Source organism: Elephas maximus, chromosome 16 (assembly GCF_024166365.1).
Source record: "Elephas maximus indicus isolate mEleMax1 chromosome 16, mEleMax1 primary haplotype, whole genome shotgun sequence".
NCBI lineage: Eukaryota > Metazoa > Chordata > Mammalia > Proboscidea > Elephantidae > Elephas > Elephas maximus.
Window position 1 is genome coordinate 73075596 of NC_064834.1, and position 16916 is coordinate 73092511.

The 16916-nt window shown below is 43.9% G+C and overlaps 1 protein-coding gene across 1 annotated transcript in view; it reads left to right on the top strand.

Moving 5' to 3' along the window:
- LOC126059404 (deleted in malignant brain tumors 1 protein-like) overlaps nt 1-16916 on the top strand; it is a 109579-nt gene that overhangs the window by 36337 nt on the left and 56326 nt on the right. Inside the window, exons 16-28 of the mRNA XM_049855105.1 lie at nt 717-983; nt 3872-3925; nt 5343-5405; nt 6623-6694; nt 6941-7012; nt 8631-8699; nt 9981-10298; nt 10426-10497; nt 10965-11036; nt 11609-11680; nt 13531-13602; nt 14642-14713; nt 14966-15037. Coding sequence (XP_049711062.1) covers nt 717-983; nt 3872-3925; nt 5343-5405; nt 6623-6694; nt 6941-7012; nt 8631-8699; nt 9981-10298; nt 10426-10497; nt 10965-11036; nt 11609-11680; nt 13531-13602; nt 14642-14713; nt 14966-15037 — 1347 coding nt within the window. The remainder of the gene's footprint in view (nt 1-716; nt 984-3871; nt 3926-5342; nt 5406-6622; nt 6695-6940; nt 7013-8630; nt 8700-9980; nt 10299-10425; nt 10498-10964; nt 11037-11608; nt 11681-13530; nt 13603-14641; nt 14714-14965; nt 15038-16916) is intronic.

Sequence of the window (16916 nt, forward strand, 5' to 3'; positions counted from 1 at the left end):
CTGTTGGTCTGCTTCCATAAAGATCACAGCCAAGGAAACTCTATGGAGAAGTTCTACTTTGTAACACACAGGGTCGCCATGAGTCAGAATTGGCTCAATGACCCAAGACAACAGCAACACCCTATTACCTAGGTTCAGGAACTCTTCCAAATCAGAACTAAACTACCAAGGCAGCTAAGGCAAGACTGGATTCTCTAAGGCCATTCAAGGAGTGCAAGTAAGAGTTGTTTATGTCAGTGTATAGCCTTCTATGACTGTGCACATCAGTGATCACAAATCACTTATTTGAGCGAAAAATGCCATTCACCTTCCAGTGTGATTAGGTCAGAAATCATCCCTCTGGACCCTGTAAGGGCCTAGCCCTTCCTACCAAACAAAGAAATGTCATCAACTGAAAATTTTACACTTATGTGATTTCAGAGTACCTCTGCCATTAGGAGAAACTATGGGGCCATTTCCATAATTTTTTTTTTATCCTAAATCTTCTCAAAACTCTAACATACATCAGAATTACCCAGAGGGCTTATAAAATCACAGATTACAGGGTCCCAGCCCCAAAGTTTCTGATTCAGTTGGCCAAGAGTGGGGTGTGAGAATGTGCATTTATAACAAGTCCCCAAAGGATGCTTATGCTGCTACTCTGGGGGCCACACTTTGAGCACTGCTGTCCTAAAACATAGCAACAGAGTAGGAATCTTTCTTATCCTAACAAACAGAAGCAGAATTATCATTTTCATCATCATCATCATCGTCATCATTGCCAACATCATCATCATTGTCATCATCATCATCATCATCCTCATCGTCGTCATTGCCGTTGTCATCACTGTCATCATCACCATCCTCCATCTCATCATCTTCATCCTCATCTCCATCCTCTTCGTCATCATCTTTTTCATCATCATTGTTATCATCACCAATGCCATCAATAGCAGCATCACCACCATCTCTCCTATTATCATCAGCAAAAACTAGTCCATCTAGTAAGTTGAAATTTGTGAGTCACTTGCCTGGTTGTTTTTAGTTAATGTGTTTTTTTTTGGTTATGTATATTACAGAGCTAAACATCCAAAAAAGAATATTTAAGTAAGCTAATACGATATCTGCAAACATCTGAACGTCTAGTATTATTCAAATAGAGAGATCTCCTTGGACAAATTAATTTCCCATTTATAGCCAGGAGACTGGGGTTGTGTTCACGACCTCATCATCATCTGAAAGTCCCTGTCCTGGTCCGAACCCTCATCACCTCTTCCTGCTTGGGTGGCCAAGACGTCTTCTACCTGGCTTCCTTTCCTACGGGTTCCCAACATTCTAGTCTGTTGTTTACAGGCAGCCAGAGTTACTTTTTTTTTTAAGTCAGGTTTACTGAGGTATAATTTATGTGTAGTAAAATTCACCATGTAGTTCATTGAGTTTCGACAAATAGTTACAGTTGTGTGACTGTTACCACTATTGATTCCTAAACTGCATCTTTCCATCAAGATATATAACATTTCCATTACCTTAAAAAGTCTTTTTGTAGCTAATTCCCTTTCCCAATTTCTTGATGCTAACGACCATTGATACATTTTCTGTTCCTACAGGTTTACCGCCTTTTCCAGAATGTTATATAATGTAATAAGATAATATGTAGTATTTTGTTTGAGACTTCTTTTTATCGTAATTATTTTAAGATTTATCCCTATAATTGCATGTACCAGTAATTCATTCCTTCTTATTCTTCAGTAATATCCCACTATATCGATATTCCCAAGTTTGTTTATTCATTCACTACTTGATAGATATTGAGTTTGCTTCCAGTTTTTACTGTTATCAATAAAACTGTTATAAGCATTCACATACAGTTTGAAAACTGTTTTCCAAAGTGGCTATACCATTTTGCAATGTCACCAGCAATGTATGAGAGGTACAGTTGCTCTATATCCTTGTCAGCATTTTGGACTTTTTTTTTTTATATTGGGTGTTTTGGTAGGTATACACCCTCTCCTCACTTATTGGCATGGTTAGGTTCCAAAAACCAGGTCATTATGCAAAATCGGAGTTATGCGAAAATGGAGGATGACCACATCAGATCACAAAATGGAGGCTGACTATGTCATCACATAACTGCCAAATTACATTATTACATAACTGCCAAATGACTGAGAATCATGGCCCAGCTGAGTTGACACATAACCTTAACCACCAAAGCCAACATTACTCTCACCTTATGCCTCAGCATTTGTTACTGCCAGATATATGTCGTTAATGAGCAAAATAGTCAGTAGCTTTTTACTATTGTCATAAATGCAAAATGTTAGATTATGACAGTCCATAAATGAGGAAAAGGTATATAGTGGTGTCTTTTTGTCATTTTAGGAGGAGTTCTACTCTGTCATATAGGGTCGCTGTGAGTCGAAATCGACTTGATGGCACACAAATAACAACAACAATGACTAGGGATGTTGAACTTTTTTCAGGTGCTTATTTACATCTCTTCTTTGGTGAAGTGTCTGCTCAAATCTTTTACCCATTTTTTTTTAACTGGGTTGTCTTCTTATTATTGAGTTGTAAGATAGTTCTTTATATATTCTGGATACAGGTACTTTTTCAAATACGTGTTTTGCAAACGTTTTCTCCCACTCTGTGGCTTGTCTTTTCATTTTCTTAACAGTGTGTTTTGAAGACCAGAAGTTTTTCATTTTAATAAGTCCAATTTACTAACTTTTTTCAATAATCTGTGCTTTTGAGTTTTATCTAAAAGTCTTTGCCTAATCAAAGGTCTCGTGGATGTTCTACTGTCTTCTTCTGGACTTTTCATAGCTTTAAGTTTTACATTTAGCTCTGTGACCCATTTTAGTTGATTTTTTGTAAATGGTTTACAGCATGAGTTAAGGGTCTTTATTTTACCACATAGATGTTTGATTGCTCCAAACCATTTGTTGAAAAGACTCCCTATGTCCATTGAAACATCTCAGCACCTTTGTCAAAAATTAAATACCCATATACGGATGGGTCTATTTCTGAATTCTCTTTTTTGTTCCATTGATTTATATGACTATCTCCCTGCCGACATCACACTGTCTTGGTTACTGTAACTGTAGAGTAAGTCTTGAAATTGGGTAGCGTGGGTCCTTTAACATTATTTTTTTTCCTCTTTTTCAAAATAGTCTTGGGTAATCTGGGACATTTGCCAGTCATATAAATTTTAGAATCAGCTTGTCAATTTCTACAAAAACACCTGCTGAGATTTTTAATTAGGATAGCTTTGACTCTGTAGATCAATTTGAGGAAAATTGACTTTTTAACAATACTGAGTTTTCTGATCCATCAACACAGTGTATCTCTTCATTTACTTAAGTCTTTAATGTATTCATCAATATTCTGTGTTTCCCTGCAAACAAATTTTGCACATATTTTATTAGACTTACCCCTAAGAATTTCAAAGTGTTTTTGGACACTATCGTAAAAGGTATTTTTAAAAATTTTAATTTCAATATCCAATTTTTATTGCTAGTGAATTAATTTTTTTCCTGTAAAATAATGAAATTGTCATTGAATTGGGGAATTATGATAGTTTTTAAATTTACTCACTTCTTGGTTTATAAACCTCTTTCCTATCGAACATCAGGCCAGGTTCCTGTTTTTAAAGATCAGGAAGCTGAAGCCATCCGAAAGAAGTGCTGGAATAAGGATTAAACCTCCAATTGAGACAACCACGTCTTTAAGCTAGAAACTCGCTAACCCCTTTTGACGTGGTTTCTTATATTACATGACACAAAGGAACACAAGAGTCCATTTGGAGTGCCAGAGTTTCCTTTACTCAGCTTTGGCTTTGCCTGTTGGAAGTGACTATTCATCACCAATTGATGTTTTCTTTCCGCTGTAGCTGCTGAGATAACAACAGCACCCACCACCTCTGCGGAAGACCAAGCACCAACAGGTACATTAAAATGTGCCTTTTTTGGCGTTTACACTGAAACCTTATATCCTATATATTTATTCAAGTTTGCACGATGTTTCATATTTCTAGAAATAAGGAGAAAAATAAAAATAACCACCCTTGCTATGAGTCCCCAGCCCCTACCAAGATCCTCAAGGTAATTACATAAAGATGTTTCTGAGAACGTGTCCTCAGAACCACTAGTTCTACAGGATGTTAAGGTGAATGGTGCACTCATGCGTGCAGTCACACACACACGCGCGCACACACAAGTTCTGTGGTCTGAGTTTAGGAAACACTGGATTAAACAAATGGGTTTCTGGGTGCTGCAAACGTTTAATGCGCTCAGCTGCTAGCTGAAAGGCTGGAGTTTCCAGTTCCTCCAGAGCTGCCTCAGAAGAAAGAGCTGGCAATCTGCTCCTCAAATATCAGCCGCTGAAAACCCAGGGGAGACGGTTCTGCTCCGGCACACGTGGGGTCACCACAAGTTGGAATCGACTCGATGGCAACTGTGTTTTTTTGGTCTGAACTAAACAAATGAAACAGGTTTCTTTGCTACAGGAGGTCTACAATTCATATACAATTAATTACAAAATCCCCACTGGGAGTCACAAGATGCCCTCCTTCTGATTCCTTTTGATCCAAATCCCCTTTTCTTCATGTCCCATCACCTTAAGTTTTCTGCACAACTTGAGCAAGGAAAACACTGCAGTCCAGGTACTTGGGATTAACACATACGCTGCCATGGGCAATTCAAGGCACACAAATCAAATCAAGACAGGCGTTATCTTACCTCCCTGAGTGTCTAAAGCCAAGACTGATGTCCTCTAACGCCCATCGGGGATGACAAGTGCCCCCCTCCTCTTCCTCCTACGGAAGCCCTGCCATGGCTCTAAAGCTTCATTTCTGCAGGAGACCCAACCTCTACATTTGTTGATGCCCCTCAGAATCCACCTCCCATTACCGTGAGTCGTACACTTGTTCGACCTTCCGACTGAGTTGTAAGTCCTTTAAATGCAGGCACCTTATCTGGCTTTCCTCACATTCCATGGATATTTCCAGGTGAATGGATAGCACCTAGCATTATTAGTTTGTAGAGGCTGCTTTTGTTTCCTACAGGTTTGCTTAAGTGTAAGGGTCTTAAGTTTGTCTTCAATTTTTAGAAGATTTATTTCTACTGAGGAAAGGAGTCAAGGATAAGCTTACCATTAACATAAAATGGACCAATAAAAAGATAAACAACCTTGTTTGGTGGTGATGGTGGTGACTTACTTAGATGAAATGAAAAAACCAAAAACAAAAAAACACATAAGGGTATTGGGTATTGAGTCCTAGGAGCGGTTCTTCCTGAGCTGTATTTATTTTGTTCTCTTGACCTTGCTGACCGATGATGACTCTAATGGCTTGTTCCTTACAGCTGAGGTCTTCTCAGAGCCTTCACTGACCACAGCCCTTGAGGCCTTGACTCTTCCACCAGCAGGTAAGGGAAGCAGATCCTGAGGAAGATTAGGGATGGATGAGTTGAGAAAAGCATTTCTTTAAGCTGGCCGGACACCTCCGGCAGAGATGGTGTGGGAGACAGCACCACTTCCAAGCCGTGAAATTTAGGACAATTCTCTTAATCTTCCTTAGACTTAATTTCCTCATCTGCAAAATGGGAAACAGACCCCAGACCACATGGGGTTGTTGTAAAGATGAGGACAGTGACATTTAAGTTCATGGCCTTCTAGGCTCTGGCACTTAACTCACAAACAACAAATATTGGTTACTGTCCTCAGTCCCCTTTGCATGGTAAAGCCGTAAAGAATGATTTATGGACTGAAGGACCAAGATGCTCTCAGGTTAACATGGTTCTGGACGACAAGGGCTCTGTTGAGCTATTATCTGCCAATGGATAGCCTAGCTTACTGTTTTGTTACATATATAAGCTTCTCCTATTTGTATTCCTAGGGGCCATGGTGGGGGCTAACGTATGCATAAAACAGCCTTGTCAGGACAACCTTTATAAATTCTGGAGACTTCTTAAAAAGAGTTTCACATTTTGGAAGGGAAATGTAGCGAAGTACTATTATCATTTGAAGTGGAAGGCTGTTCTGGATATCCTTGACTTGTGGGTGCATGAGGGCTGTATGATCCTGCGTGTTTGTCAAGTGGGGATGTGACCACCTAGCAATTTAAAAGAATGAAGAAAACCTCTCAGAGACTGGAGGGCCAACCCCCAGTGTCTCTCCTCTTTGTGCCTCCCCAGAGGCCTGGATGGAAGTGAGGCTGGTGAACGGTACAGGGAGGTGCTCAGGCTGCGTGGAGGTCCTCGTCCAGAGCACATGGAGGACTGTGTGTGATGACCTCTGGGACCTGGCTGAGGCCACTGTCATGTGCCACCAACTGCAGTGTGGCCAGGCTGTGGAGGCCCCCATAGGCGCCCACTTTGGGGCGGGCGCGGGGCAGATCCTGCTGGACAACATGCAGTGTGTGGGCAGTGAGAGCCACCTGGGGCAGTGTGTGCACAGGGGCCAGGCAGAGCTCAACTGTGGGCAACTGGAGGATGCTGGCGTCGTCTGGGAAGGTGAGGGGCTGGCACCTTAACAAGGGGCCACTTCTTTCTTTTCCTTCAGACAATGCTCAGTAACTTCTTTTAGTAAGCATACTGCAAACAGCACTCTCGGCCCTGGCACATTGATCTCTTTTGACCACCAGGTGCTGACGACTCACCAGGCCCTACTCCAACCATAGAACCAGAAGCTGCCACCCCACCCTACACACCATCAGGTGGGTCCAGTATTTACTTGGTTCATTGACTTCGTAGCTTCTTCTCCTCGTAATGTTCCTTTTTCAGGCATGTAGCAGGGCTTCTCCATCACACAACTTCATCTGCACACGTGAGAGACCATCACCTCTGAAATGTCACTTCCTTCGTGTCCCTTCAGGCATATTCAGTCTGTGTTCACGTAGCCATTATGCAGTTTATTAAATAAGCACTGTAGGCCTGCCATGTGGATGTATTTCAACCCTCAGGTGCTGATGACCCACGAGCCCCAGACCCCACCCCAGGATCTGAAGCTGCTTCCACAATGCACACACTTGCAGGTAGGTCGTCTCAGTTGCTACATTTGCTTTAGGTTTTATTATCCTCTCGGAGACATTCTCAATCGTTACTGGAGATGCTTAAAGAATAATAGTTCAATTCCTTATTAGTGTGCAAGCACTGTTGATGAGAATAGAAAGGGTGGGAATATTTTCCAAATGGGACATTTATTCTATCACCTGAAATCCTGGAGAAATTCCTTTCTCTGTCTGCCAATGGTTACGGTTAGGGCATTCAAGTTGTATCCCACCGATTCATGAGCTCAATCAATTGACGTTGAATCACTTAAAAAGAGTCCAAAAAGATCTGCCTACAGATATGTAAGGGGTGATGGTGGTTCTGTGGTGGAATTCTCACCTTCCATGCAGGGTTCAATTTCTGGCCTCATTCACAGCCGGCACGTGTCTGTCAGTGGAGGCTTTCATGTGGCTATGATGCTGAACAGGTTTCAGCAGAGCTTCCGGACTAAGACGAACTAGGAAGAAAGGCCTGGCAATCTATTTCCAAAAATCAGCTAGTGGAAACCTTACAGATCACAACGTTCTGGTCCCCAGCCTATCATGCAGATGGTACAGGACCGGGCAGCACTTCATTCGGTTGTGAATGGGGTCCCCATAAGTCAAGGTGAACTCAACAGCAGCTAACAACTTAGATGTAGAAATCAACAGGCCTTCCACCATCGTTATAGAACGGGCATTTACTTTCCCGCTCCTAAGAATGAGATACAGGAGGGGCTCAACGACATTATGAAACAACACTCTAGCTTGGTGCACTCGTACACCTACCAGACGCCAGGGGCTGAGCTCCCTCAGTTGGTGACCATAGAGCCCAGGAGGGACTAAGAAGGAGGCGCAGAGCTGCCAGGCCAGGGACGCACCTTGCAGGTACCGTCCCTTCTTGTCTAACCTGGGTCGGACTCCGTGGTCATGGGCAGCAGCCACTTTCTGGCCCTCAAGTTTGGCTCCACAAGGCACCATGGCGCCAACTAAAAAGTAAAGCCACAGATCAGCTCTAACACTGAAAAACAAACAAAAAGTCTTAATATTACTCACCTGTAAAGAGAAATGAAGTCCTGATGCATGCTACCACATGGAAGAACCTTGAAAACATTATGCTACTGAAATAAGTAAGTCAGTCACAAAAAGACAAATAGTGTATGATCCCACTTATAGGAAATATCTAGAATAGGCAAGTGACTAGAGATCAGAATTGATTAGAGGGGTTACCAGGGGCAGGCAGGAGGGAGAGGAAAAGGGGAACTCATTGCTCAGGGGACACTGAGCTTCTGTCAAGGGTGATGGAGAATCTGGGGACGGATGATGGTGGTAACTGAGCTACAGACGGAACAGCGCTGCTCTGAGGCCAGCAGTGGGTTAATTAGCAGGAGGCGCTAAAGAGAAGGTAAATGTTTCCATCTGAGCCTTTGATATTTTAGGGTTTCATTTGCTTATATGTTTTCTTTTTTAGTAAATAGCTGTATATCCTTTTCCCATCCTGGAAATAGACATAATTCATTTTCTTTAATGAGAGTTATTCATAGAGAATCATTATATTAACTCCAGATAATTTAGATTTGATCTGAGTGATTTTAGTTATTCTGTACCTGATTTTTGTCTACAGGTGATGGACGGTCAGCCACCACACCCACAGCCGCACCTCCCAGCCTTCGCCCCACACTCACACCGGCAGGTGAGGCCTTGCCGTCGTGTGGCTAGCACTGTGCTTGGTGTTTTCTGTGCATCCACTGTGGGCCATGCCCAGAGTTAAGTGCTTTCACATATTGTTACTCCACAATAAGCGTGCCAGAAACAAAAACCAAACCCATAGCGGTCAAGTCGATTCCAACTCATGTGTTACAGGGTAGAACTGACTCCCATAGGGTTTCTTTGGCCATATAAGCGTACAGGAAGTATTATTTCCAACATTTCACAAAGGGACAGACAAGAGACTCAGAGAAGACAGATAAACAGATGACACAGGTCAAGTGACTAGAGTCCTTCAACTCAGAACTACAGTCAAACCTGTCTGACTGCAAGGACCATGCTGGCTTCACTGTACTTGTCCTGGAGGTGTGGATCAAAGCTACCTTGGATAAGAAAGACGTTAGCAAGGATTAATTGCTCCTGCCAACATTATTTGAGAAAATTACATGCAAATGTTCAATATTGAGTGTATTATTAGGTTGTCAACCACAGAATTAATTTTAATAAAAAATATGAAAGATAAAATGTTAACTATTAATCTGGATTTCCCATTTTTCCTCCAACTGCTTCGTTTGGTCAAAATTGATCTCCTTAACTGTACCTAGGCCTCTGTGACCTTCTCATTAACACTTAAGTTCCCCATGTAACCATTTTTGGAGTATTTCCTCAAGTATTATCTAATATAATCTTTACAATATTGTCTGATAGCCAGGGGGGATGTTGCATCGATTTTACAGATGAGGAAACTGAGGCACACTTTTAACAAAAGGTGGAGTCAGGACCAAGGTTTGGATTAGAGAAATCCTATTTTTCACGCCAGGAGCTGACTTGTCCCTCTGAAATGGGATCTCTTGCTCACATGCCTTAAACAAGATAGAAATCCATTTTGAGAAACAGACATCCATCCCTCTTTTATAGTTTGTAGATGTCCATTTGAAATGGTTTTCCTTGTTAATGGGGCTTCTCCTTGGCCTCTAACTCCTACCTAACAGTTCCATAAGCCGTGTTTCCTAGATGGACAACATTGCCCAGTCATTGACAAACAATCCCTTAAGAAAGAAGACAAATCCTCCCAATGATAACAAATAGAAAAGACAAATAAAATAAGGAAAGCTACAAAGGCTGTTCTTGTAGGTGAAGAAGATTTTGTGACCAAGAGCCAGCATAAAATTGAGCTATTATCATGTACCAATATATTCATACATAGGAAATCAGGCTGACCTCAGAGAGCTAGGTCCCAGTGTCTCTCCTCTTTGTGCCTGCCCAGGGGCCTGGATGGAGGTGAAGCTGGTGAACGGCACAGGGAGGTGCTCAGGTCGGGTGGAAGTCCTCATCCAGGGCACGTGGGGGACTGTGTGTGATGACCTCTGGGACCTGGCTGAGGCCACGGTCGTGTGCCGCCAGCTGCAGTGTGGCCAGGCCATGGAGGCCCCCATGGGAGCCTACTTCGGGGCAGGCTCCGGGCAGATCCTGCTGGACGACTTGCAGTGTGAAGGCAGCGAGAGCCATCTGGGGCAGTGTGTACACAGGGGCCAGGCAGGGCTCAACTGTGGGCACCTGGAGGATGCTGGCGTCGTCTGTGAAGGTGAGGGGCCTTTACCTCCCCAGGACTTCACCACAGTCACATTCAGCCTACACTAACAGAAGCTACTGAGCAATATATTACAAATCACCTCATAAACTTTGACGTATTGATCTCTTTCAAACCTCAGGTGCTGAAGGTTCTCCGGCTCCCCCTCCCACCACAGAACCTGAAGCTACACCTCCATCAGACATGCTCTTCGGTTGGTCCAACTATGCTTGGTTATTGCTTTGGGTAAACGTTTCCTTCTGAAAGGCATTTTGTTAAGCCATGGTAGAGCTCCTTGAGGGCTAGAAGGATGAACAACCATTTCATCACACAGTCCAGGGGACATGTCCATGACAAGTCTGCAGACAAGAACAAACAAACGTGGAGAGGCTTAGGAAATGGAATACTCATTGCAGCACATGGATTCCATTAAAATTCTCTATCTTATTTTTTGCTAAGAGATGTTGTTAGAAAATATCATTTGTCTCCAAATAATTTATGAGCTCTAATCTAATTCATGAGACTCTGGTGTCGTCTGCACTGGTGTGAGGCCAACCTCCCTGGGATGTCACTGCTTTGGGTCTTTTCAGAAACATTCAGCTCATACTCTCAGAAGTCATTGAGTATTATTTTGTAAACAGCCCTGTAGACCTTAGCACATGGATTTCTCTCAACCAACAGGTGCTGATGATCCACCAGGCCATACTCCAACCACAGAGCCAGAAGTTGCCACCCCGTGGTACACACCATGGGGTGAGTCTGATCACTGTTGGGTTCACTTCATATCTTTCCCTCTCCCCTGGGGAGGCACAAAGAAGAGAGACACTGGGGCCTAGCTCTCTGAGGTCAGTGCGATTTCCTATGTATGAATATATTGGTACATGATAATAGCTCAATTTTATGCTGGCTCTTGGTCACTTAATCCTTATCACCCACAATACAAGAACAGCAGAGCTGAAGCCACGCTGAGTGCTGACCACATCCCTGGAAGGACTCTTCGCATCTGGAGGAGCCGAGTCAGGGATTGACACTGCATATTTGACTATGACCTTCAGGCTGTGTCTGTTTCCAAACATTTGTCCTTCTGAAGTTGGGCTTGGGGTGTCCTAATGACTAGGGGAAACCCTGGTGGCAGAGTGGTAAGTGCTACAGCTGCTAACCAAAAAAAGGTTGGCAGTTCAAATCTACCAGGTGCTCCTTGGAAACTCTATGGGGCAGTTCTACTCTGTCCTATGGGGTCACTATGAGTCAGAATCGACTCGATGGCAATGGGTTTGGTTTTGGTCTTAATGACTAGGGATGCCTCTGTTTGTCCCTGCTAACAGGTGATGGAGTATCTGCAACCATAGCCACAACAGAGCCTGCAGTCCTGCACTCCACACCCACACCCCCAGCAGGTAAGTCCTCGGAAAATGAAGGAAGGAGCTAACATTTGTTGAATGACCAAAGTATGATGAGCAGAGAATCAGATGCTTTTATGTAACTGGCAGTTCATTTAATGCTCATAACAAACCCACAAGTAAAGTGTTATCCTGCCTCCCTATACACACACACACACACACACACACACACATTGCTTTACAAAATGAAACTCAGAAAAGATCATTTTCCTAGCATCACCAAACTAGAATATGGTGAAGTCAGGATTTGGGCATCTATATGTCTGACCCCAAATCCATGTGCTTCTACTTGACCAGCTGCCTTTTGGAATAGGGGTGGGAGGGGGAGTATTGTCCAAAAATAGTAGCCCTTTGGCTACTGGGAAGAGAACACTTTTGCAAGCCTGATTGCTAAGATCCATGTACATCAAGACCATAACCAGGAAATTGAGGAGTCAGCTATAGGATTGTCGGCTACTCTACCGATTTTAATATCAAATTCCTAATGGGCAACACTTTTCAATTTATATTTTCCACTGTAAAAATTAGGCAAAATTTATATTCCATTTGCATAGGTCTCTGTATAGGTGGGAGCCTCCTTCCCCCAGCTGAGATAGCTATAGATTTGCCTTATGAAGAGAAAAAACTCGTCTATTGTTGGTATTTTAAGGCTCATTCTATAGTAACTCACATCAGCAGTGACTCAGTTTTTTTAGGCCAAGCCTAATTGTGTGTGTCTTTTTAAAAATTAATATTATGATGGCAATTTAAGGCCACCTAAGTCAGAAGTGGCTCGATGGCAGTGGATTTGGTTTGATTAAAGCAAAAAAACCCATTGCCATGGAGTCAATTTCAACTTACTGACCATATAGGACAGAGTAGAAGAGCCCCATAGGGTTTCCAAGGCTGTAAATCTTTACAGAAGCAGACTGCCACATCTTTCTCTCGTGGAACAGCTGGTGGGTTTGAACCACAGACCTTTAAGTTAGCAGCCAAGCACTTAACCATTGTGCCACTGGGGCCCCTTTTAAGGCTGCCTAAAAAAACCAAACCCCATTGCCATCAGGTTGCTTCCAACTCATAGAGACCCTATAGGACAGAGTAGAACTGTCCCGTAAGGTTTCCAAGGAGCAGTTGGTGGGTTCAAACTGCCAGCCTTAACCACTTAGGCTGTTAGCAGCCAAGCTCTTAACCACTGCACCACCAGGGCTCCAAGGCTGCCTACGAAAAAAACCAAACCCATTGCCATCGAGTTGAGTCGAGTTCGACTCATAGCGACCCTATAGGACAGAGTAGAACTACCCCATAGAGTTTCTAAGGAGCGGCTGGTGGATTCAAACTGCCAACATTTTGATTAGCAGACAAGCTCTTAATCACTGTGCCACCAGGGCTAGAGGCCCTAAAATAGTCATATTTTCATTCTACTACCTGGTAAAAGAACACTCACACCAGTCAGACATCATCTCATCTGTCTCAGGCTGCGGTCTGGGCAACTCTGTGACTTTTGTGGGCCCTGGGCACTTGTGTTTTCAGAACTCCCTTTCTCCACTTAAAAAAAAACTAAAATTTTTATTGTATGACTGTGTTGGTATAAAAATGAATACAATCCAGATGGTCTGTAGTCATTTACTTTCGTCTGATTTTGAAAGAATCTTAGACGTTTCCATGGGCCCCTACAAGTCCCATGAGCCCCAGGCACCGTGCCCGCTGCAGCCGACAGACTAGACATCCTTGCCTCTAGGAGAGCTGAGTCAGGGATGGATTCTGCAGATTTGACCTTGACCTTCTGTTTTCAAATGTGTCCTTCTGAAGTTGGGTTTAGGGGTGTCCTAATGACTAGGGATGCCTCTGCTTGTCCCTGCTGACAGGTGATGGATTACCTGCAACCATAGCCACGACTGAGCCTACGGTCCGGCACTCCACACCCGCACCCCTGGCAGGTAAGCCCTCAGAAGACGGAGGAAGGAGCTAACATGTATTGAACAACTAAAGTATGATGAGCAGAGAAACAGATGCTCTTTTATGTAACTGGCAGTTCATTTAACGTCACAACAAACCTACAAGCAAAGCTACTTCTTGCCCTCCCTCTGAATTTTTTTACATAGGAAAGTTAATTTTCCTACAGTCATTCGACTAGAAAGGTGGGGGGAGGGAAGCCAGGGTTTGAGCACATATTCCAGACACATGATTCTCCATGGCCAGCTGGTTTTGAAGGATGCAGTATTCAACCTGAGCATTTTATTGGAACTTTCTGAGTCTGTTTCTTCATTTACAAGAAGGAAGAAGTAAATCAATCTCAAAGAGTTGTTGTGAGGGTCAAATAAGACCAGACTTATAAAGGTCTTTGCTTAGAGCCTGCAATGTAGTAAAACTCACGGAATGTTAGCATCATCATCATCATCGTTAAGCCCATTCTGTGTTGCTGGAAGATACAAGTATTATGGAGCCAATAGTAAAAGAGCCTGATGTAACAGGATTAGGGCAATACCCTGACACCATCATCTGTACTTCCAATGCTTTGGGCCTCCACAGGGGCCTGGATGGAGGTGAGGCTGGTCAATGGCACAGGGAGGTGCTCAGGCCGCGTGGAGGTCCTTGTCCAGGGCACGTGGGGGACTGTGTGTGACGACCTCTGGGACCTGGCCGAGGCCACCATTGTGTGCCACCAGCTGCAGTGTGGCCAGCCAGTGGAGGCCCCCACAGGAGCCCACTTTGGGGCGGGAGTGGGGCAGATCCTGCTGGACGATGTGCAGTGTGTGGGCAGCGAGAGCCACCTGGGGCAGTGTGTGCACAGAGGCCAGGCAGAGCTCAACTGTGGGCACCTGGAGAATGCTGGCGTCGTCTGTGAAGGTGAGGGGCTGGCACCTTAACAAGGGGCCCCTCCTTTCTTTTCCTTCAGACATTACTCAATAACTTATTTTAGTAAGTGTACTGCAAACAGCACTCTCAACTTTTGCACATTGATCTCTGGACCACCAGGTGCTGACGACTCACCAGGCCCCACTCCAACCACGGAGCGAGAAGCTGCCACCCCACCCTACACACCATCAGGTGGGTCCAATGTTTGCTTGGCTCATTAACTTTGTAGCTTTTTCTCCCCATAACGTTCCTTTTTCAGGCGTGTAGCAGGGCTTCTCCATTGCACAGCTTCACCTGTGCAGGTGAGGGACCATCAACTTCCCAGGATGTCTTCTACCTTTCTGCCCTTCCAGACAGGTTAATCCAGCATTTGTAGTTCTCACTGAGTAATGTGTTTTAATATGGTCTGTAGATACCAGCATGTTGATCTTTTTTAACCATCAGGTGCTGACGATTCACACGCCCCCGCCTTCACCACAGAACCCATGGATCCCCCCCTATTACACACACTTCCAGGTTGGTCAGCTCTTTGCCTGGACCTTTGAACTACTGGCTTTCATTTTCTAGTTTCCATCAATGATTCTCAATGTGGAGTGGAGGTGGGTTTTGCAATTTGGGCGGGACGCTTCTTCATAGTGTAGGTCTGCCCAGCAGGTTGTACAACCTTGAACGTGTCTAGCCCTATCACCAACTACTTGCCAGTATCCACCAGAATCATGTGACAACCAGAAATAGCCCCTATTCCCACATTCCCAAAGTTCCCTGGAGTTGTGCTGCCTCAGTTCCAGCTGTGGTGGAGGCCTCCATGGCTCCCAGGGGAAACTGGGTAAGTAAGCTGGCAGGAAAACGACTCAGGGGGCAGAGGAGTTTGGGGTGCACTCCCCTCCCCGTGGCCTACAGCTGCTGAAAAGTTCTATCCTTTACCTTCCTGTGGTTATCTTTAGGAAGATTGTTGCTGAAATGTTTCAAGAGCTCAGAAAGTGTAGGTAATAGTTAAAACTGAATCAAATTTCAATGGAAATTTTTAACAGTCAAAAAATAGTTTAAATAACTTTGTTGGGTTAAATTATTCCAGATCTTGATTTCATAGGTATGGAAACTTTTTTAGAGAAATATAGGGTGGTTCTCAATAATTTGGAGAGGAGAAAGGGCAGATTAGTAATACGAGGACGGAGGCCATTCCTTCCTCGTGTGTGTTTTGAGCTAAAGAACAGGGAAGGTAGTTCCCTAAACTAAGGGGTATCATGGCCCCTGAGACCTGGGAAGAAGAACTGATGGGAGACTGCCCCATGACGGTGGCATTCAGAGAGTTTCTTCTTCCTCAGCTGGCTGGTACCACCTCTCCACCTGCCTCACCAGCACTCATGGCAAGTTGCGCAGTTTTACAAACGTAGTTAACTTCTTTGGGCAAATCTGCTGCAAAAGACTTCTTTAAAGGTTTGAAAAGCAGAGATGTCACTTTGAGGACCAATATTCTTCACCAATACTGTAATTCGAAGGCAACAATTCTTCTTTAGTCTTTCTTATTCATTGTCTGGCTTTCTCATGCATAGGAGGCAATTCAAAATATCATGGCTTGGGTCAGGAGCACCTTGGTCCTCAAAGTGACAAAAGAACAAACATATCTGTCTTGGAAGTACAGCCAAAGTGCTCCTTGGAAGCGAGGATGGCAAGACTTTGTCTCATGTACTTTGGACATGTTATCAGGAGGGGAGGGACCAGTCCCCGGAGAAGGACATCATGCTTGGTAGGGTAGAGGGTCATCGAAAAAGAAGAAGACCTTCAACGAGATGGATTGACACAGTGGCTGCAATGATGGGCTCAAGCATAGCCGTGATTGTGAGGATGGTGCAGGACGGGACAGTGTTTCATTCTGTTGTACACAGGGTCACTATTAGTCAGAACTGACTCAACAACACCTGACAACAACAGTTAACTTATACTTGGCACTATGGGACCAACTCAAAAATGAAAACAATTAATTGGTTCCCTTGTTTATTCCACACAAATGACCAAATGAGAGTATCATTGTTAATTTGGTGAACTAAATTTCATAATGATATGGCCATTGGGTTCTATGGATTGGCATTTTCTAAGGCAAAAAGAAGAAAAAGAACACCTGGAAGCTCCACGTAGGCCTCATTGTGCTCGAGCAACAGAGAGTCCAGATAAATTTGCCTGACAAGTAGATGGAAACTGCTTTGTTCAGGAACTTATCTTGGTGTCCTGTCTCGATGCCTCTAAACATCTGAGCATTTCCTGAAGTGGAAAGAAGTGTGTTAGCAGAGAATCTCCAGAATTGGTGTGGGACTTTTTAAGAGCTGACACCTGGGTGGTGCAAACGGTTAACCTGCTCAGCTGCTAACTGAAAGGTTGGAAGTTGGAGTCCACCCAG